We start from the raw sequence: 23,882 nt of genomic DNA, 5'->3' as shown, positions 1-23,882 counted from the left end.
TACGTTGCTGGGAAAACCTGTTCCATCAAATGTGGGATTTCCCTTCACTTTGGGGAGATGTTCATTCAACAAAGGGACCATTTTAAAGCGAGCTGTAAGTCTAAGTGAAATTAGTTTTAAAAAAAACATCTAGAATGCAATGTTTGGGTGGAAAGATGGAATTGATGGAATTTTACTATTATAGAGGTAGAAAAGTTATTTGATATCAATTGGTCTCAAGTTTAAAGTAGTATTAAACGCCTAAACTTTTTCCAAACATGAACACGGTCAAACAAATATACATTTCCATGCAAAGTATTCCTTTACATTTATGCCCATGCACTTATAGTCATCATGGTTCCAAACAGTTTGCAGCACTGGAGGAAGAAGTCACTGGCACACCACTCTCCACTTTACCATTCCGTCTTTATTGATGTTAGGTGGTCAGACCATCACATTGAGTGAAGAGCAACGTTTCACAACAGTATAGGTTCCTTCATCAGACAAATAAAGTATGTTTGCCTGATGAAGGAAACTATGTGATGTTATGACTATCTAAGGCCAATATAGATGGAATGATAAAGTGGAGATTGGTATGCCTGTGACTTCTTCCAGTTCTGATTATGTGCAGCACTGCAGTCACTGTAACACCCACCTGAGGAACACAAGGCTTTATTTAGTGAATAGTGCAATGGGGACTTCATGTGTGTTTGTGGAATCACACACAACTTACTAGCACACATGAATATGATCCTTTCCCTTGCAAGGTCCTATGGAGCCATCCTAAAACAGGAGCTAGTGCTCAGAGGAGCAGTTGATTCTGCAAACTTCAAGGAGCAGCATTCATTGTAAGTGATTTTATCAGCATTGGAAATGGCTTAAAACATTTTTGACTTTATTATCACTTTAAAAGTTCATTCAAACTTATCTCAGTATTTATTTTATTTCTTCTTTTTTTAAATTATATTAAACCCTTCTGGTTTTTTTTTAAATTCCCCAGAGGAGATCCACTTGTAATTGTGTAGCTTTTTTTTGAAGCCTATTTAATTTATTATTTCACAGAATTTATAACAGTCCCCTCCCCTCCTGTTTACGGGTGCCTCCTTTGCCTAGCAGGTTGCAAAGGGGACACCTGTGTGTACGCGCTCCATTGCCAGTAATGAGCCATGTTGTGTGCGTCCATTGACACACACGGCACACAATAAGCCACACCCCTGTTCCTGCCTCCTCCCTCCTCACAGTATATTGATGGGCAGGTGCAGAAGCCTATTACTGCCCTACTCTCAGTGGCCTCGGGATCCCTGTGCTCATCCCGGGAACTTAAGGGAAACAACGCAGATCATCTGGGAGCCGGCGGCGGTGGATATGGGGTGTAGGTAAGTGTTTGGGGGTGGGGGCCAGGGAAAGGTAGTGGGGTGTTTTTTATCTTAATGCAGAAATTGGCCAACTCAGCCGGATTTGGCTGAAAGTCAATTACTGTATGGCCAGCTTAACTCATATCAACCAGTCAATTTCTACTAATGAAAGCATACTGGACAATAAAAGAAGTAATGCGATTGGCTGCTAATGGTTACTGCACTGATAGCGAAAACACTGGCCGATGAATGTTCGGTTGGTTAGTTAACCAAAGGTACGTACTTGTCAGAGGGTTCAATATGGAATTGGTCTTCGAAGTCGAGTTGCACAGCTTCTCCGTTTGGAACGATGATTATCCATACACAGTCTGTGCTAGGAGGATAATTGCTGGGATAATTGGGTGACATAATATAGCCACTTGAATTGGAACCTGTTACATAGATGATCCCTCCACATGCTACACAGAAAGATAGAATGCATTAATGGATTGTCTACATAGAAATAGATGAGAAATACATCTGTGAAGGTTCTCGAGATGATGAACGAGACTTGCTGCATTTTTCATGAAGACGTTTCTCCGGTCATCGGACTAGCTTTCTAATTGAAAAAAGCTGGTTGGATGACCAGCAAAATGTCTTCAAGAAAAATATAGCAAATCCAGTTGCCTTGATTTGTTTTTTACAGATATGTGAGAAATGCTTTACCCGCCAGAGGATTTTTTATTTGTTTCAGCTAATGCCAGCAGCACAGCCAGGTCCTCAAACCCTCCAACTGCAGCATCAGCATATTTTGGTCAAAACACATCCCAACCTGCCTGTTCTGGACAATAAGGAGCTGAAATGTGCTACAGCATCATCCCCATCTCCCTCTGCTATCTCTTCCTACAGCAAAGCACCCACTGGCTTCTGGTATTTTTCCTCCCTTGCAGAGCTTTTATTCTTAATATGCTAGTTTCCTGGCTGCCATATATAGGCATTTGCGAAGGTCATTTGTACAGCAATATGACCCTAGATGGCAAGGAGGAGCATAGAAAGCCTAAAGGTGGTAATGAACCGTGAATGGCATTCGCCCATCTTTACAAAAGGCACAGGACAACTCTGACTTTCTAACAAGATGACAGGTATTTTCGACACTTATTGAACAACTACGGTATAACAAAATGCTTCCAAAGGTATAATTAACAGACCAAAATGGAGCAATAAGAGAAGTTCATTGTCCGGGTTTACATATACTATAACAGTACAATGAAAGGAATGAAGTGAGAGGCATCACACATACCCAAAGCTTTGGCTTCATACTGGAGTTTAAACCCCTTGGCTTCATTACTACTATCAGAAATGAATCGGAGAAGCAGTTCATTGTCCGTAGTGTGCATACTGGATGGCGCGCCCCTGCCACACAACTTCCCATTCCCGGCAGTGGTCCCCAAAGGAGGCGATGACCCATCAGGACCGTTTCTTAGCTGGTGGCACAAAATAAATCAAAAGCGAATTCACTGTTATGTTCATATAATTCTGCCGACACAATACGTCTTTTGAATATAGTACAAACCTCTTGGTACATATTATCCATATTTGTCATATGGAAGGGCAAAGCTCATCTTCTGCAAACAGAATTATTATGCAGGTTTTGTTCAGTAAGAATGTATTTGGCTTAATGTATTCCTTTTCATTACAAGCACACCTAGCTACAGCGATTGTGGCATCGAAAGAGGACCTGTAATGTGCAAGTCTTGCCCAAAAAGACAAGCAGAAGGAAAGCAACAAGTACCGTCATTGCCTATAGATTCTCTGCAGCCGATCTTTTCATCATTAAGGGGGTCACTCACTTAGCTCCCGAAGGCAGCCGAGTGAATAACCGAGCCGAAGTGAACAGAGCCGAACAACGTTCGGCTATTCACTCCGCCTCAGTACAGCAGATTTCATCCATACATCGGCTGCTTTCGGTCAGCCGAACATGCTCTGCATGTTCGGCTGAGCCGAAATGCAGAAGGAGTTCAACTCAGCCGATCCAAAATCTGGAACAGCTGAGCCAAAGCTCTGGCAGCTCCGTCACTGCTGATCGCTCCTATTCTCATAGGGGCCGAACGGCAGTGAGTGAATAGCCGAATGCCGCCAAACGGCATTCCAAGGTAGCGGGCAGAATAGAATAAAACGTAAATAAATGAAAAAAAGTTTACAAATTTTTTTTTAAATGTTTAAAAAAAATAGGAAAATAAAGAAAATAATAAAAAAAACTTGAAAGAAAAAAACAACGTCTTACACACGCCTTCGGCAGGTCTTTCTCCACGCTTTGGTTGTCCCTGCGGCTCAGTCGAGCCAAAGCTGAGCAAATTCGGCTGCTTTCAGTTGCTGTATGTGCTACTGTGAATATCCTGTACAGCAGCCTATTCTGAGCTCAACTGAACCGAAGGGCTCAAGTGGCCGAAGCAAGCCGAAGGATCAGCCAAAGCTACTGCTGGATCCTTCGGCTCCATAGTGTATAACCCTCTAAGTGAATTGCCATGCCTTGTTCCACACAGTGTGGAGGCAGCCATAGTTGGTAAAGGAGCAGGCTGATGATCTGATGGCTGCTTAAGAGAGCTATGCACTGCAGTTCCTCAGGTACAGTTTTCTCTCCGGCAAGGAGGGCACAGTAGTATTCTCACCAAATCTCAGTTCCATTTCCTCTTTACTTCCTGTCCTGGTAACAATGGTTTCATTAACTAGGAAGTGACAGTAAATCTTCAATAGCAACACAGATATAAATAAAAATGGTATTGAGTAAGGGAAAGCTGGAAACTCTGTCAGTTTTTTATTGCTATCTGTATCTCTGTTGCAAATGTAAACCCTTTTGCTAGATTCAACCCAATGGCCTTGATCTTTTTGCACTTTCTCTACAACAATGGCGTCAAATCAGTTAATGGGTTCCCCTGGCCATGACGTGCTAGGCAGCTTCTCTCGGACTTGTGTGCCTGACTAAGAGATATGTGCGTATAATCATTGATCAATTTAGTATGAGCAAGGTTTCGAATTAAAGAAATCACTCAATTCCCCCATCCATGGAGGAATCTCCCCTGCCAGCTATTGTACTCTGACAGCCTATGCCTGCAGTCAGACTATCCAAAGAGTGATTGCAGCTGATTGGCTCACTTTGTCAAGCTGGGTGGTGCCAACAGTGCCCCCATGGATTGAATATTGAATAGAAAATTGATGCTTTTATGGCTAGCTTTATTTTTTTTGCTGGCTAGCATGAAAGCATGCTGGAAAACTTTGGTATTACTCTGTGTACCTCCCTGCCCATGTGCACCTTTCCCTTTATTGCTATTTAAATTGATTTGAGTGGGTGCTATTGCTGCTTTTGCTGGCTTTAGTTCCTAAACTGTGTATTCAGTTATATGAATCAGCCACTATCTCTTTGACCTGTACAGAATTAAATACTGAATATTAATTAAAAATAATGAATTACATACATAAAAAAATGATTACATAGCATTATCAAAATACAACATTTTTTGCCATAGTGGTCCTTTAAATGAGCTTACCTCAATATAGTCCCCATTGTTACAGGAAGAGTCGACGTTCTCTACTTCAAAACCTGGATCAAAATGGGTGACGACGGTAAAGCCTGGGGTCACTACCACATGCCAGGTACAGTTCTGATTGGCAGGATAGTTTTCTGGGTAATTTGGTGATGTTATCAGTCCTCTGTTTGCATGTAAGTATCCACCACAGCCTAAAAGAGGAAGGGGATGTGTTAAAGTGACATTAAAGTCAAAAGGTTGTTAAGATATTTTAAATGCTGATGGAATAACTTACAATGGACAGTGCTTCTTGATGTTTAAAAGTTTAAGCTTCCAGTAGAATCAACTGTGTCTCCTGAGCACTGGCCCTGATATCCTGTTTTAGGTTGGCTCCTTTCCTTTACAGGGTCCTATGGCGCAAACCTTTTGTGTGCCAGTAAGCTGTGTGTGTCTCTCAAACGCACAGGCACAGCAAGGCAAGTCACTCCTCTGCTCTTTGCCCCCTATTCCTCCCTATTCCTTTCTCCAAGCTAGTACATGGTCATCTGCTGGAGACTGGGATATCCTTTGTGATCTTGTTCTCAACAAGAAGTTAGGAAAAGCAAAGTTCAGAGATCTGGAGCTGTTTGGAAACGTGATCACTGTAAGTGCTTGGGCAAAAACTTAAAGAGATATTTTGCTGGGCAAATGTATATTTGTTTGATTTGCATTTATTATGGATGTCCTTGTCTTAATTTACTTCAGAAATTGACACTTCCATAAGTGTCAATCACCTGTTCCCCCTGCTCAGTGGTTCCTCTCACTGACGTCCACATCCCTTGTGTGTCCTTGATGACATGGGAGTCAGTGTGAGGAACCACTGATCACTGCAGAGGACAATGGTGATCGACACACCTGGAAGAGTTGGTTTCTGAAAAAAACTTCAGCCAGAGACCCCCCAAAAAAGTCTGAATTCCTCCTGCACAATAGCAGTGAACTTTCTGTGCCTTCCAGTGGTGGTCAACTTGAAAATTATAGAGGGCCTCAAATGCAGCCATCAACACTTTCAGAGGACCGCACAAAAACAGTGCACTGCATCATGTTAGACAGCCCATTCGAAGTTAATGCACCTCAATGCCTATACGGCAATGCAAACTACGGCAATATTTGCACTATACGGCAATGCAAACTGAAATGAAAGTTGGAGTCATCATTAGTGTCAGTGGCTGCAATAAAAATCACCAGCATTGGCTTAAGAGGACACAATAATAACCCCAGCATATTGCCCCAAGTATAAACTATCACTTCAGTCTACTGGAGTAGTGTTAATGTAAGAGTATCCCAGTGAACAGGAGTATTATGGTGCAATAAAGAAATCAAACCTTACTTTTATGATAAGATGCATTAAAACCTTTGCCAGTGTTTGATCCATCAGAGGAGAAATGCAGGAACATTGCATCGCCAGATGAGCGGATAGGTCCCGGGGGCTCTCTGCCGCAGACGGTTGCAAGTTCAGGAGCAAGGCTGTTATCTCCTTCAAAATAAATACAATAACAAATTATACAGAAGGATCATTTTGGTTTCTATGGCTTACGGAACATAAAGTGACACTAAACTCAGGAGTTAAATCTTAAAAATACATTCACGTGCTTTATCTATTAACAAAAATGTATCTTATTTGTGTATCACTCGGCTGTAGATCCTCAAATCATCTCTGAATTGGTGCTGACACTGTCCTTCCTTCTGGAGGGTGACTACTTCTGTTCCCCATGGCCCCTGTGTGTGTTGTAAAGTAGTCACTGCTCCGAGCAAATTCCTGGGATTAATTACAATTTCATATTTAGTTAGCTAATTTGTACTGACGTTATAGTCTTATTAAGGGAGCAAGCTTGGAACTGTGACTACCACAGATATTATTGCACTGAATACAATCCCAGCTGATATTGTAATCCAGGATCTACAAAGCTGGACACATATGAGCTGCATCAACAAGTCAGTTCCCTGATTCAACTATGACAGTTCTAGGATATCCCCACACATCTTCCTCAAAAAGTGGCCACGTTAGAGCCATGAAACGCATAGATGGTGTACCATCCATATTATATGACCAATAAAGATTGTTGTTGATACACAAGCTTCTGTAAATAATTTCTTCAACTATGGGCACCTCTGTAGATTCTCACCCTCCCTCTTTTTTGGGACTTGTATCCTCATCATCACAATATATTAGGTTCTGCTCTACAGTACAGGCCCAAGTGAACCTAACCCCAATGAGCATTAAGTGTGACCTGCATCTGTGTGGGGACAGAGGTATTCTCCATGCCGCTTTGGCTCCCTGGACATCCTGCAACCCAACATATGTACGCACCAGATATTCATCCATCTTCTGAATCATCTATCATATCTCCCACACAGTCTAAAATACTAAAATCAGATGGATCTCCCCTTGGACTTTTTATCCTCTTTTTCATTTTTTAACCTGTCTTCCATTCCTTTAGAGTATCACCTTATACTGTTCTAGTGTGTGCGAGCTGGAAGTTTGCTACAGGGCAGTAGGCTAGGGAGTACATGTCCAAACATCCTCTCAAATCACTGGATGCCCTATGACTGTCACAACAAGTAAACCATCTCTTATTTCTCTGCCCCCACCCTGGATCCAGTCGCAGGCTTCCATATGGGACGTATGTTCTGAAGTGGCTCTCCACACCCTGCACACCCTATGGAAGACCCACCATAATAGGGTTTATCTGGAAGAGACTAGACATGCTATATGGGGGGGAGCAGTCAATTGTGACTGTTGCCCATCAATAATTACTCATTTATCTATGTACAGAAATAAGTGACATTACTGTGGAATGGAATTTTTTCACGATCTGATGTTCTGAGCTTCTGTTTTTTTTAACTTTGTTTTTCTATCTTCTATTTTGTCTGTTATCTTTTGTGATCTTGATAAAATGACATATAAAGAATCACAAAACCAAAAAAATCATCTCTACTTTATCAATAAATTTAAATCTCTTTTTATCCTTTTTCAGCATCTTAAGTTACTATAGGATGAAGTGGTGGAGTAACTCCCCTCTGAACTTCCATACCGTCTCTGATGACCAGCTTGTCAGAACTGCATGAGCTGTGTGATTCAACGTCCAGGGTCAGGATGTTCAGTTCTACTGTAGACTCTGGGGATCTGATCACCCAGGTACACTCTTGCCTTGAAGCGTAATTATTGGGCCAGCCGGGAGAGAACAAAAATAACGGCGTGTCTCCAGTTGTTAATAACCCGCCACATGCACCTGAAAGAGCAATACAGGACAATAGTACAATGCCAGGGACATGTTACTGTGTGATAGTGACTCTTGTTATCGCTGATGTCATCAATTGGTCATATACTAACACAGTACTAGAGAATATGCGGGGTACCAGCTGCAAGCCAAACCTTGTCCCTGACACTGGCCAAGGAGAACTATTATCAAAAGGTGTGATTTGGAAGTCTATCTATCTATCTATCTATCTATCTATCTATCTATCTGCTCCTCCTGCACGCCCAGTACCGGCATTGCGGGTGTAGGCAGGTTGCAGGGACAGAGACCAGCAAACGTCCAATACCAATGTATCTATCTACCTCCCTATTTCTCCCTCTCCCACTTTATCCATCTTCTATCTATATATCATTTGTCCATCAAACTATCTATCTATCTGCCAATGTATCTCTCTACATATGTATATACATGCATATATGGCATACATTATGGGGCTCAGGTATTTTTATCTATCTGTTCTCCCTCTCTTTCTATATATTTATCCATCTGATGATATACATCATCTATATATCTCAATTTCAATAGTTATTGAAAATGTTACCTAACAATCCTCAAGCAATAAATATTCCATGTTATAATTATATGAATTGTATTTAATACCTGGAGCTATGGTGGGTAGCGGATCAGGAGACAGGGAGACAGCAGTCCACTCCAGCAGAAATCCCTTTCTACTTATACTGTTGTCACTTTTGAACTGAACAGTCACTGAACTTCCGGAGGAGAACAGGGAGGGTGGCGGAGTGACTCCACAGTATGTGCCGATGATGTGATAGTGGATGTCAGGACCATCGTATATCTGCAAGGCAGCCATGACAGCCATCTATTAGAATTATAACAAATTGGGAACAACTGATGGAACGGCTATAAACAGCAAGATTAACCCTTACCCGTAATCTGTCATAGAAGCAGGTTACATATTCTTCAATATCAATTTCCAGAACTCGAATCTCAATGATTTGACCTGATTGCACATTGATTTTCCAGATGTAATTGGAATGATGAGGATATTGTCTGGGCCAAAGAGGAGATGCAATTTTTCCGTAGGTGCCTTCTATATTGTTCCCAAACACTGGCGACATTAAAATGGATAAATTCATATGTACATATACATATATAGAAAATACATACATTACAGCAGCAAAAATAAAGTGGCTCCTCCTTTATCCAGCTTCACAGCTGGCCATGGTGAGCTACATACAGGATCTTCAGGTTTGACAGGTGGATTATTTTGATCTACTATGTAGGTGCATTGATTTATCCTTATTAAAGATTTTTCTTTTATACTACGCTTAGATCTGTGCACCTTGTGCTGACACCACTCGGTCCACTCAGATGCTTTGTGTTGTCAGCCCACATTAGGACTTAAGGGCTGAGGGCACTTCTGGCAGGTCAACAGCTGTTTCTTTGTTAAAGCTTCATCCTCCAACCTGGCTGATAGCTCGGCCGGCTGCCTGCCGCCTCCTGCCCAGCTGACAGCTCAGCCAGCCGCCACCTCTTTCCAGCTTTCCCCTTCTCCTGGCTGCCTCACCTGGTAAATAAGGTAGGGACAGCCCTACCCTTTATGTCACATATAAGAGCAGGATGCTGGGGCAGGCGCATGCGCAGTAGAGATTTTCGGCAGGGAGAAGAGAAGAGACACAGTGTAAGTCAATGCACGCAGCCATGAGCACGTCAGACAGACACTGTGGGACACAGCAGACACAGCAGTTAGCACTGGATCAGAGACCGGCACCAGCGCTGGAGGGACTGCTGGAAACAAGTGTAAGGAAGAAGATAATAAGTAAAAAAAAAAAAAAAAAGTTTAAAAAAATAACTAAACAAAAACAAAATGTAATTGTGGAACTACAAGTCACATTGCAAGACTCTGGCAGTCACAGGCATGACTTCAAAAGGCAGATGCTTGATGGAATTTCTAGTCTCATCACAGCCGTCAGGCCACAGTTTGGCTACCCCTGCTCAATATGGTATTGTTGCTTGGTGCAAACTACAGACAAGCTGAATGTAAACAATGCAAAGGTTACACTGATCTACACCTTTGATGACAGCTCTCAAAACACAGCAAAAAAATTAAGAAAAAGGTGATAGGTGTTATTTTTAACTTACCGTGGGAAAAGGAGACCCTGAAGCCCGATCCACTTATCGATCCATCAGACACGAACTTTAACCAGAGTATGTGGCCGACAATAGAAGACACGTTATTGGGCAAGCTCCCTCCACAAAATGTCCCCATAAGCGTGCCTTTGGCATCGCCTTCCCTGATTTCCAAGTAATCCTTTGAACAGTTTTCACTTGCTTGTAGGGAGAATGAACTGTAAATCAAGGAAGGGCATAAAGGTAATTGTAAGACTTCCCATAGATCCTATCAAAGGGGAACTATAGTTGTTTTAGGGTTTATTCACATGGGCGTGCACATATGAAGGGATTTTTTCAAGTAAGCTTTGATTGTATTATCAAAAACAACTCTAGTATGTGCCTCTGAACTTGCTAGAAAATTTGACTTCCTCAGAATTCCCTAGCAAAGCCCCCTCCCTCCGTGCAAGTCATAGCCCTCTCCCCTTCTGGGAGTGTCTAATTTATGTATGTGCTGGCCCATCTCCTCCATCCCTTCCTTCACCTCTCTATACATGACTGTTTATATGCAGCTGTCGGTAGACATGTAAACCTCCTTTAGTTCCAAATGGTTATTCATATGAATTTCATTAAATTTGGACATTCGGATGCATCCGAATTTCCATAAACGAACACCTGCGAATGCGAATGTTTAACAAAAATTCGGATGGGTCCAAATTTCTTGCAAAAGAAAACTAAATTGGACATGTTCTTTGGCCAAACAGATGTTTTTTGCGGCTGTTGGGAGTTGCACTACAGGCATGATCATGTGACTTCCTGATTGTTCCAAAACAAAAATTCAGATGCATCTGAAATCCAAATAACGAAGCAAAACGAATTTTTAATCCAAAAAACGCAAGAAATAGAAATCTGAATCAATCCGAAACTAGACAAATTTTTTGCAGGGTTACATTTCATGCTGACATCACATCCAAGAGCAGCCTCATGGCTACTGAATGTCTACACAAAGGAAGGTAAATAACATAAAATATGTAAATACACATACTGTATAATCTTATGAGAAGATTTTTGTTGAGCCCTATGGTCTGAGGACAGGGTCTCTTTAAATATAATTTTTTTAATCAGGGGCTGAGGGAATGCCACATAAAGGGACCCTATATTTCAGTGAAAAACCTGCTTTAACTACCTGGCATCCCCATGTGTGTAACACATTGCAATCAGTGTGATGCTAATGAGATAATAATAAGGTTTCATTCACATGTCTGAACAGGTCTGTTCAGGAAAATACTGCAGCAAAAATCAGCAAATTCCTGCAGCTATATGCAGACAGCTGCAACCAGGAATCAATGACAGACTAACAGGAGTTGCAGCTGTCTGCCGCTGCTGTTCACATATCTCTGCACATCCAGTGGTTACATGCAGCTAGGGATAGATGGTGGCCCTGGACGGCTGTCTTCTGTTCCTAGCCACAGGTAACCCGCTAAATGTGCAGATACATGTGAGTAGCAGTGGCAGCTGCGGCTCCGGTCAGCCTGTCATTGGTTTGTACATATTCCTGGCTGCAGCTGTCTGTAAACACACCCATTGTCTGGACCTATTCAGATGTGTGAATGAGGACTTAATCTCTCAGTAGCAAAAATCTTTAATCGCGGGTGCAGCACTAGCCTAACTCTGACCATACAGTGTTATTACACAGATTATAGGCCAGTTTGGCCAAAATTTTAATGGTGGGTGGCCCTACAGGCACCACCTGACTCAACAAACTTTGAATGAAAAAATCGAAAAAAGCTGAGTTGAAAATTGTCAGTCGAACAATGACCGTAGCCAATCAGCTGCATCCACTGTTTGGGTATTCTGACAGCTACAGGCGCTGGCTGTCAGAATACAATCACAGTCAGGGAAGACTGTTTAGCATGGATGGGAAAATCAAAAAATTACATGTGTTTGCCCATGTATCATAGGGGTCTATTCACTAAGCTGCCGTAGGCAGCCTAGTGAATGACCGACCGACCACTTCAGGCTGGTATGGCTGATTTCAGCCGTATATCGGCTGAAATCTATTGGCTATTGCAAATTGAAATAGCCAATAGGAATCTAGCAATGCATTCCTATAGCCAAAAATATTTTTATTTTATTTTTTCTATAAAAAAAAGAAAAGAAAAAATACATGCGTTCGGCTTGACTGAGCCGCTCGGCCATGTTCGGGAGCTGTAAGTGCTATGGTGAAAAGCCCGTACAGCACCCCCTCGGTTCTACTGAACCGAAGGGGTCCTGGGGCCGAAGCTAGCCGAAGGATCGGCCGAAGCTATGGTTGAATGCTTTGGTAGCTTCGTGACTAGACCCCCTATTCCCTGTCATAAGATCTGTCTGTGTTGCTTTCTATCAAATAGAATAATTTTAATTCTTCATTTGTTACTTCCAACCAATCAGCTTCTCTCTTTCATTTTCAAAGCCTAAGTGAGCAAACAAAAGGTAGAACCTGATTGGTTACTATGCACAGCAGCTGCAGAATCTGTCTACTCCAGTTTTTGATCAATTCCCCCCTATGTATTTAAGGTGATTTGATAAATGTGTTGGACTTTAGCATAATTCACAGTATGGGGCCTGAGCGAGCGGCCTGTGTGTCAGATATTGATATGATGTCATAGCTACACATCTTGTGTTTTCTGTGAGAGATCCTACGAGTGTCACTGTGATACTTTGTATTCCGTCCAAGTTGTGTTTTATGTTGAATCATTTGTTAAAGACTTTTTCCTGCCAGATGTGGCACTTCCTTCCTGTAAGGCAGCAAAGATGAGAACAATATGAAGAAAGACGGGAGGGGGGAATTACATGAAAGACAGTGTGAGCCGGTTGCCAGGAGCACTAAAGGCGTTCCAAACACACTCCATATTTTCTGGGTAGTTTTCTGGATAGGCTGGGCTGTTGAAGGCCCCGTTCTCCATGTGTAATTCTCCTCCACATGCTGAAGAGAAAAGAATAAGTATCATTAGACCACAAGACATACTGGGCACAGCCAGGCCCTAGAGATAAGGAAAAATAGAGGTGCTGAGCAGCCAATCAGACGTAGGCTTTCCTTTTATAATAGATGGAATAAAAAATAGACCTTGTCACCAGCTTAAATAACAATGCAGGTATAAGCACAAAAAAAACATCAAGTATGTTAAATGTTTTCTCGCAGTGTTATTCTTTCCAAAAAAATATTTTGTATTCATTTGCAATGTGCCTTTGAACTTGTTAGAAACTTTGACTTCAGGAAGAGTCAATTCCCTAACACAGCCCTCTCCTTTCTTGCATGGTCCTCTCCTCTTCTGAGAGTGACTAATTACTGTCTGTGCTGACCAGTTCCTTCACCTCTCCCTTCACCTCCCTACAGATGACTGCTTTTATGCAGCTGGCAGTGAAGTAGAACAGCAAAGAGTAACTTGGGTGGCAGCTCTGAGTCTGCTGGGGTTGCTAACATTATATTCAAGATGGCGGCTACCAACTGCAGTCTCAAGCCTTTTGGATATCTATACAAGGGAGCCTTTTATAATTAAATAATATGGAAGGCTTACATTAATTGCACATATGATCTTATAGAAAGGTTTTTTATTGTAATTAACAGTCTGGTGACAGGGTCTCTTTAGAGCCCAACTCCAGCTTATTTTGTAAAATCGGAGTTACTGTAGGCGTTCCCATTGGGGAGAGTTAGCCCTTTCTTCCTCTCCTCATAACAGGGTGTCACACGTATAGAAAGTGATAGGATATCTCTCTGATGGGAACAGTGACAGCATCATAGGCATGTTTCTTCAGTGGAGTGGGAAAGGGTTGGGACATTGGTTAGGTTTGTAATGCTGCCTGTGTCTTCTTGTCCCGCACCCTCTCATTTCTTGTCCTTGCGTCCCGAGGACAGAAAGTGAGGGAAAATCTCCCCAGTGCAAATTAAATACATTTGCACTGTTCACTGTAAATTAAAAACATGACCCACCTACTGCAAGCTCACTCAATTAGTCCTGAGATACAGTATCTTGGAATTCTGACTCATTAGCTCAGAGCTAAGAATTCCGAAATATTGTCAGATTTTCTTTAGTTGGTACCAGTGCTTTTCCATAATCAATATTCAAGATTATTAAAATTTACAAATCATATATTGGGCATTTAGAACTATAAATGATGACTCCAACCTGAGATTGATGCAGAGTAGGTAGCACGAAATCCTCTATACGTTGTGTAACTATTAGAGACAAATTTGATCACAAGGGCGTTGCTGAATGATGTAACCGGGTGAGGGATTACCTGACCACAAAGACGTCCTTAAAAAAACAAAAAAGAAGGGAAAAGGTCAAATGCACATACTGTAAAATCAGGTCTTTCATTATTTGTTCTATACAACCCTTCATCAACATATTTGGTATGACCCAATTTGAGAAAAGCTTATTTTTCTGTGATGAGACTGGAAATATAATATTTATAACAATATAACCAGTAGCACTTAAATGCCATTGCAAATTGCAATAATTATTTCACACTACCCCTTAAATTCTCCATAATGTAGGGTAAATATATGAGTAGTATAGCCTGGGGTGGACTGGGACCCTGGGGTGCACTGGTGGAAGGTAGAAGGAGGACCCGCGAAGCCAGAATCTGTATTGTAGTAGCTTTGTGCAGAAGAGGGAATTTTGACAACAGAGATAATGATGGGCTCCTGGCCTGTTACGGTAGACCCTCTTCTCAAAAAACATGTACTAGGTCTTGATATGGCTAATTCTGGACCATCTCCACCCCTGGTCAGACACGTCCCCTCCCCTGCAATACAAGTATGTGTTGGAACACTTGTGCTAAGGGGTGTGGCTGTTACTCAACTAAACCATCACAGGCCACTGACATATAAAAGCAGGATTCATGTTTGCCTAAGAATGAAGGGTATTTTCAAGCATTAGCAAGCAAAATTCAGTCACAACTTATAAGATGCAGAAGACAGGTCTATGAAGAGATAAAAAGGTTTTAGACTTTAACTGGGCTTTAATTTTTTTCCTCTCTTTATATCCAATTACATTTGTGATACACAAATATCTAATAATATGAAACAGTGTAACAATTCTTACTATACCTTTTAATGGTGACCCATAATTGTTCCCATCTAAAATCTCTACAAAGTCATCTGTACAATTAGGACTTGTGCTTCCAGTTTGAAAGTCCGTAAAAGACAGAGTGACATGGTTAACTGGTGAGATAAAATAATACAAAAGTTTAGATTAAAGCCAATGAGCTAATGAGTGTAAATAGCAAATCTGACTATAAAAATTGGCTTTAGATACATTTTAACAGTTTGCTACAGCACCTTCACAAAAATGATTCGACAAGTTTCCCACCCTATCGTTCATAGCTCTGTTAATAAATTGGCTCAATGTTAATTAAAGGACTCTTGCTCCAAATTTCCTTTACTGTCATTAATTTACGTGGCCCATGGTCCAGGGTGCTAGGTGTTATGCTGGAGTTTGACCTCTCTCCTTTCAGCCCCACGTCCAATAACTGACCAAATATTGCCACCTTCACCTTTGAAACATCTCCAAAATGTGTCCCTATTTAACCAATGACACCACCAAGATGCTATTTCTCTTCTTTGTTATCTTTCTCTTGGAGTATTACAACTCCCTCCTCACTGGCCTACCTATACATAGACTATCACCCCTTCAGTCCATCCTGAATGCTGCTGTTAGACTCACCTCACCAATTGCCCAGTGTCAGATGTCCTATCTGCCAATCCCGTTATTGACTTTCATTTGCCCAGAGGCAAATGATAAAACAATATTTAATATACTAACAAAACAACATACATAGCCATCTATAACTCTGCCCCCAGCTCCATCACCAACCTCATCTCAAAATATCACCCAAACTGTCCTCTTCACTCCTCCCAAGACCTCCTCCTCTCTAGCTCCCTCATCACCTCCTCCAATGCTTGCCTTCAGGACTTCTCCAGAGCCCGTCTAATCCTCTGGGTCTCCCTAACTCTAGCCTTTAGTTCAAAATTGATATTTATATAAATGTAATTAAATTTGGACATTCGGATGCATACAAATTTCCGAAAACGAACATGCTCTGTCATTAGGTGATCCCTGAAAACTCTTCCATTAAGGGAAGCCTACCCTGGTTCTTCTATAACAACTGAGCTTTTACCTTTTCCATCAACTCATCCATCACTATTAATGTCTTTTGTATTACTTGCATCTCGAATTAGATTGTAAGCTCTGATCAGCAAGGCCCTCCTAATCCTCTTGTACTGAATTTTATTGTAACTGTACTGCCTCTCTTTATATTGTAAAGTGGTGCGCAATATAGATCCTGTATAATAATAATGATAATAATAATCAATCTTAACTGATAAATTGAATGTCTGATTGAATGTCAAAGAGTGTATATGGAAAGCTGTGGTGAACTGGGAAATTATTTTTTTTATTGGATCACGCACCAAAGTGGTACTGGATTGCATGACCTAGGGATCTGTAAAGATTACCAATGAACATATTTACTTCTCACTAGACAAAGCCATCTTAAATAATGCAGTCTATGCAACTTTCTGCAGAGCTGTAGTAGTAGGTACAAAACACACTGGGGGGATTTATCAAACAGAATCTGGATCAGTTGTCTAGGGCAACCAATCAGCATCTCTCTTCTGTTTGCTCAGGTAAGATTTGAAAATGAGAGAGAGAAGCTGATTGGCTGCAGTGCAAATCTGCTCCAGATTTTGTCTGCTCCAGTTTTGATAAATCCCCCCCACTGTGTAATCTTCCTTAACATGTGATCGCCTTGCTTTAAAAGGAAAAAAGAGGAAGCTTATAAAGTATACTTGATTTAGTTACATGCGTGACGCTGTTCAAACAACTTACAAGGTTCCGAGGCTTGTATAATCCATGTACAGTTCTGATTGTTTGGGTAGTTGGCAGGATATAATGGTGAGGAAATAACTCCGCCGATGGAGTCAGTCACAATAGAACTTCCAAATGCTATAAAAAAAACATCCGGAAATATATCAAGGCCAAACCGTCACTAGAATTTTTACCTTTTATGGAAGAAGTGTTAAATTATATTCCCCAAATCTCTGGGGATACACAATATTACTCTACCACCTGCATCATCATCTTTTGGAACCTCATCAACATTTTAAGAGCACCTGTCATCTGTCTACAAGTGCAACTCAGTGAAAGGAAACCTTTAATGCAATAGTAATATTTATCATACCTGAGTTAGCAGCAGCTACACATGCAAATTAAATGCTCCAATAATCCAACAAGTCCACTCATCCGCTAATTTCTATTCAATTTTCCATAAATAGAGAAGAAGGTTTTCAGAGATTATGTGTGGTACTACAGGCTCCTGCCAGTTATTGTATGCTCTGCAACCCACCTTTCTAAGATTTTAATAGATCACATTGGGGTGGAGTAAACACAATAACAATTATTTGCTGGATCATCAAGCATGTGTGTAATTAAATTGCAGGAGGCTTTAATGGGCGGATTTTAGAATCTATAGCCTGCAGTTTTGGTATCAGGTGTTCCCAGAACACCATGTTACTGACAAGCCCTGAGTCAGTAGGTTGTCTTCCTTTTTCTGCATTTGCGTGCTTAATATTCAAGTCTGACCTGCGTATACATTCAAAAAATTTTGCTGGCATCCAGACTTAGCTTCTGAATATTTGTCAACTGCTGCAGACACAAAATGCTAGAATCAAAGTAATATCAAAGGAATATATGGTGCAGGAAGAAAGAGCGATAGAAAAACTTAATAAATAAGTAGAGGATTTTCACTTTACAATTTGAATGTTCCCACATCTTAGTTAATACTGACATCCAGACACACCAACTTTTTATTTAAATGCATTACACATTAGCAGCAAAGGATTTAAATCTACTTTGTATATATCAAATGCCTTTACAACCCTAGATATTACTATGTAAGATAAATGGTGACATCATACCTGTGCTGTACATAGCCTATGCAGAGAGCAGACCTGTGGGAGGGACCAAGTAGCCTCCGTCCACTAAGGCTGCCTGCAGAAAACTACAGGAGGGGTCAGAGAGAAGACCAGTCATCCTGCTCAAGAAGAGAGAGCAGCAGTGTCTGGTCTGTATTACAGGAAGTTCCTGCACAGAGGTAAAGTTTCACACTGGATTACTGCACAGATCTGGAGGAAATAGGAAGTAGGAATATGCATGCCTCTTGTATTTAGACAATATTTGCTGATCCCATAGTTCAGCTTTAATTACATGAAGCTGCGTTCACTTAATTCATTCAATCATGTGCAAGCAAAACAGAGCCCCACCATAGTCATTTGGCTAATCAAACATTCTCTACACATTTTAGTACATCTTTTAGTACATCAACCTCACTTGTTTTTGAAGGAAAGTGTCTGCCACCATAAGCATACATTGCAGTGCAACATTTACTCATGAGGACCTCACTTCAACATTCCACATGACAGGTACACTTTAAATGAGGCTGATTAACTGTCAGTAGTAAGAAGCCATAAAGATGCTCAGTATATAAAAGAAAGAAACTCGCCTTCACTGAATCGTGCACTGAATCCTCTGTGCTGGTTGCTATGGTCAGAACGCAGGCGGACAAACATGGTGTTCTGAGAAGAGGCAATCGGACTAGGAATTTGAGTACCGCACTGTACTGCAAGAATCGCCGCATCACCGGATTCACCATCATACACCTACCAGATAAAAAAGAGAAATAAAATAATGAGAAAGAATAAGACAATCAGGGATCTCAAGAAGAGAGAGCAGCAGTGTCTGGTCTGTATTACAGGAAGTTCCTGCACAGAGGTAAAGTTTCACACTGGATTACTGCACAGATCTGGAGGAAATAGGAAGTAGGAATATGCATGCCTCTTGTATTTAGACAATATTTGCTGATCCCATAGTTCAGCTTTAATTACATGAAGCTGCGTTCACTTAATTCATTCAATCATGTGCAAGCAAAACAGAGCCCCACCATAGTCATTTGGCTAATCAAACATTCTCTACACATTTTAGTACATCTTTTAGTACATCAACCTCACTTGTTTTTGAAGGAAAGTGTCTGCCACCATAAGCATACATTGCAGTGCAACATTTACTCATGAGGACCTCACTTCAACATTCCACATGACAGGTACACTTTAAATGAGGCTGATTAACTGTCAGTAGTAAGAAGCCATAAAGATGCTCAGTATATAAAAGAAAGAAACTCGCCTTCACTGAATCGTGCACTGAATCCTCTGTGCTGGTTGCTATGGTCAGAACGCAGGCGGACAAACATGGTGTTCTGAGAAGAGGCAATCGGACTAGGAATTTGAGTACCGCACTGTACTGCAAGAATCGCCGCATCACCGGATTCACCATCATACACCTACCAGATAAAAAAGAGAAATAAAATAATGAGAGAGAATAAGACAATCAGGGAGATAGATAGATAGATAGATAGATAGATAGATAGATAGATAGATAGATAGATAGATAGATAGATAGATAGATAGATAGATAGACAGTCATACATACATTTGTAGAAAAAGAGAGGAGAGAGAGAGATATTGAGATTGATTCACCATCACAATCAGCGGATTCACCATCATACACCTACCAGCCAAAAAGATTTTAAAAAATATTGAGAGAGAGATGGGGAGAGAGAGAGGTAGAGAGAGAGAAAGAAAGAGAGAGAACCTATGTAAGCTTTTTTCAAAATTTGTTTTATTCTGAGACATAACATAGTTGTACAAAGAACAACTTTTACACAAAAGGATGGTTGGGTTACAAGAGGGGTCAGTCAAGGAAGACATCAGTGGTGATCTACAATGTACAAGATGTTTTGACGTCTATAAGTTAAAACCATGTCTCATATTTTCTTGGTAACTTAAAGTAAGAGTTGGTGATAAAACCTGTCTGTTCTGGATCCAGGTCAGTGTTTTATCACCAAACGGTAATGGAGGGTGACACTACTGCACATAGTTATACACAATTGTCTACAGATGGTGTATAACGTTGGAGGTATCTCAGATATCTTCATATGTTGTTATTATCTCTGAGCAACAAAAAAAAACATTTCAGCCCTACTATTCTCATGATCTACAAGTTTACTTTGTTAAGCAATCACTCTGATCAGTGATAACTTCTGCTGCCACTTCCACTAAAACTTGTGACTAAATGGTGATTTATTTCCTTGTGAATAGCACATAGGACCAGCAAAGATCACATGCAATTATGTGCTGCAATTGTTCAACGTGGTCTATCTATCTATCTATCTATCTATCTATCTATCTATCTATCTATCTAAAGATATTGTGGCGTGCGGCATTTTTAAAGTTTTATTGCTTGAAGTGGACGCTCTTGTTGCCTGCACCTGGGACACAGACAAGTTGAGAATTCTTTCATGTAAAATAGAGAGATACATATAGTACATGCATAAACAATTTAGGGCTAGTTCACATCAAGCGCAGAGCAGGTGCAGAGCAGTATTGTTGTAAGCCTTCCCATGTGCACCCTACTATAAAGGCTGGTTATAGATTCATGCGGTTGCCATCTTTTTTAGAGAACGTATCAAAACCTGTGTCCAATGTATACCAATGGTATTTTGGGCTCTAGTTCACACCACAGTGTTCCGTTCCAGAGCATATGGAAAAACTGCAGCATGCCCTATTTTTTTTCTGCTCTGGAATGCATCAAAACACATGCAAACGCATCAAAAATGCATGCAAAATGGAATGCACCGAAAGCCCATTTTAGGCTTAAAAAAAAAAAGATGGCCCGGAACACATCAAAAACGCAGCAAAAAACTCATGCACATCTGATCCACATTTGGTGTGAACAAGCCCTAAGAGAGGCACTGTATCTAGAAATCTTTCTACACTGATATTATTATGTTAGAACTACACAATAATAAACAAAAAGGAAACACAAATGCTACAATCGTGTAAATTGATAACAAACCAGACAAGTACAAGTTGTATTATGTTGGTTATGTGTTTGTTAGTGTATGGTAGCCATATGATCTATTAGTCATAAAGGGATTTAGATGGGGAGAATGTCCCGCAGGAAATTGCGGAGCCGTTAAAACAAACATAGATAAGAAAGGGGATGGACATCTCCCACAATAAAGGAAGCGGAACACACACACAGATTTCCCTGACTATATATATTATCTATATCCATCTGGAATACATTGTTAAAATATGACAGCCATATCCACAGAGATAAGATAAAGATGAGAAAACTAGCAGTTCCCTAACACAGGAACGGAGCTAAAAGCTGTCATCATAGGATGAATATATGATTTTATTAAAACACATAATTTCTATAATTTTAGCTTTTGATGTTGCCTGCCTTATAATTCCAGGAGTACACAGAGAGCATATGGAGGTACTGGCACAAAGAGAAAACTATTGTTTGACTAGTTATTCTACCTAGCCTGTGATATACAGTATTTACCGTATATAAAAGCAATCAAGAATTAAAGTAAACCTGACCTGGCCTAAAAAGTGCCTCAATGGCACATTTATGCCTTCATACTGGATGTGTTTTCCATTGAATGCATCAATGCACATTAATATGCACATCAACAGGCAGCACAATGAATGCCTACACAACAGCCAAAAATGCATAGGTGTGAATCGGTCATCCTTATATAACAATACTGTTGAATTGCAGACACCTTGTCAGGTTCAATTCACAAAGCTGACACACTAGAACAAGGATCCTCAATTTCAAAAGTGGCAGCTATTTTCAGCAGAGATGGTCAAGGACCGCCGACATGCTACAAGCGTGGTTGGAGACAGGGGGCATGCTGTAAGACAGTCAGAGACTAGGGGTATGTTACAAGAAACTACTAGAGATCATTGCTTCCACAATTCTGCCACAGTTGTGCACCTTTTAGCCCCCTTAAAAGGGACCCCATTATAACAAATTGGACAAGGATTTCTAATGTATGTATTTCTTTTTGTGTGTTTTCTAGTTCCCTCAGAAGCCTCCACCAGTGGTGTCTGCAGGTATCCTAAAGACATTAGATTGCCTTGAAGGCTGAGATCTAATATATAAAGGTACCTTCACAATAAGAATGAGAGGCTTCATGTATTGATCTCATAATGTGTCACATTTGTCCTCTTTTTAACCCACTACTCATCCCAACCGTGAAGCATGGTGGGGAAAGTATAATGGGCTGAGGCGGATTGTATGCTTGAGAGCCTAGTTGGCTCTTGATCACAGATTCCAGTATCATCATGATACATTTATACATTAGATGAAGCTTTCATGTTCTACTATGTAAGACATTCTTTCGTACAGTGTTATCAATAATAATATGTCATGGGATCCTGGAATCATCTTGCATCAGTGTTCTTACATTCTTAGGGCAGTCAATTACTGTTTTGGTTATTTATGGTTGGTTTGTGGCCCACACTGAAAAGTCCATGTTCCTGACACACATATACTTCTAGCAGAGGAAGTGACCTCTATGGGTAAAATTTTTGACATACTGGACACAGCATAGTGCATTCTTTGTGACCCGCACATAATAATATGCCTCTTCTTATGTAAGACAATACTATATTGAGTTCTGACAAGCCACAGCACATTCTCTATTCTCTCTGCGTGTATTCCAGCCGCTGAGTGACTGGGACTCTTCAAAAGAGCCATTGTCCAAACCTTTTTAATGGTGTCTTATATCAAAGATTTGGTGATTAATGAAATTTCGTTTTGGCATGTCTTTATTATCCATGCCTCCTAATTTGAACACAAGCAGAGGAAAACACTCAATATTGTTTACAGATTTGCGTGTTTGACAAGGCAGGTCAGAGAATGTCAGTTCTCTGCTCCATGCCACCCATTGCTCTTCATTATTCAACTGGTTAGCTGGAAAGGACTGTATGTTCTTGGTGAAGTACCAGCCAAAATGGTCAAAGTCTTAAAGTGGAGCTCCAGCCAACAGCTATTATATGGTTGCAATACTTGTATGTTTACTGCTTTACTTGTCATAGGGAGTTTATTTAGCTAGAGGTCAAAGATGGGGTTTCACTTTGGGCAGACTTCTACTCGCTTCCTCTTATATCTGAGAGACAGGAAGTGAGATCTCCTCAATAAAGGCACAAACTGCAGTAAACGCCTGACATTGTGCATAGCAGAGTTTTGCTTATACCATATCTAAATGTATATACTGTATTTTAGAGCTTACCAGTCCTTAGATTTGGTAGCTGCATTAGGTTCCCTTGTCAGGATTCTTTCCCTTTTAATTTCACCTGGCAGTCCTGCAAATAACACTCTTCCTGTCTTAGTGTGACAACACACTGTACTGTATCTATGGAGGGAGCCATGGTTTTCACCCTAGGCTGCACTCTTGACATGCCTCCCTCTTTTTAAGGAGGGGATGTGTAGTTTACAGAAGTAAGGGCTCGCGACCCACTTTTGGGTCGCGACCCATGAGTTGAGAACCACTGGTTTAGAAGGAATATAATGTCTGTGATTTCAGTTCATTTCACAGAGAGTTAGGACTCTGTAGTTCTAGAGAGACCAACAGGTATTTTGTGTACTTGCTGCAAATGTTCTTAGCCCATGTTAAGAGCGTCATGTATGCTGCTGCACTGCCAGTCCCTGCATGTGTCTTCAGCTGGTCTCTGAATTACACTTATTGGCTGCTGCCTGTCCTGACCTTTGGCTCATTTCTAG

The 23,882-nt window shown here is 40.8% G+C and overlaps 1 protein-coding gene across 1 annotated transcript in view; it reads right to left on the bottom strand.

Annotated features, from left to right (window-relative positions):
• CUBN (cubilin) overlaps positions 1 to 23,882 on the bottom strand; it is a 152,952-nt gene that overhangs the window by 44,558 nt on the left and 84,512 nt on the right. Inside the window, exons 32-44 of the mRNA XM_018564195.1 lie at positions 19,425 to 19,581; positions 17,076 to 17,192; positions 15,296 to 15,409; positions 14,370 to 14,498; positions 13,036 to 13,168; positions 10,237 to 10,442; positions 9,021 to 9,202; positions 8,734 to 8,929; positions 7,909 to 8,106; positions 6,204 to 6,350; positions 4,859 to 5,049; positions 2,614 to 2,797; positions 1,618 to 1,792 (exon numbers count right to left, since the gene is read on the bottom strand). Of these exons, the coding sequence (XP_018419697.1) occupies positions 1,618 to 1,792; positions 2,614 to 2,797; positions 4,859 to 5,049; positions 6,204 to 6,350; positions 7,909 to 8,106; positions 8,734 to 8,929; positions 9,021 to 9,202; positions 10,237 to 10,442; positions 13,036 to 13,168; positions 14,370 to 14,498; positions 15,296 to 15,409; positions 17,076 to 17,192; positions 19,425 to 19,581 (2,129 nt within the window). The remainder of the gene's footprint in view (positions 1 to 1,617; positions 1,793 to 2,613; positions 2,798 to 4,858; positions 5,050 to 6,203; positions 6,351 to 7,908; positions 8,107 to 8,733; positions 8,930 to 9,020; positions 9,203 to 10,236; positions 10,443 to 13,035; positions 13,169 to 14,369; positions 14,499 to 15,295; positions 15,410 to 17,075; positions 17,193 to 19,424; positions 19,582 to 23,882) is intronic.

The sequence above is a fragment of the Nanorana parkeri genome, unplaced genomic scaffold (assembly GCF_000935625.1).
Source record: "Nanorana parkeri isolate BGI_ZX_2015 unplaced genomic scaffold, ASM93562v1 scaffold23, whole genome shotgun sequence".
Lineage (NCBI taxonomy): Eukaryota > Metazoa > Chordata > Amphibia > Anura > Dicroglossidae > Nanorana > Nanorana parkeri.
Note: the sequence above shows the minus strand (reverse complement) of the source record. Positions and strands in the feature narration are given on the sequence as shown.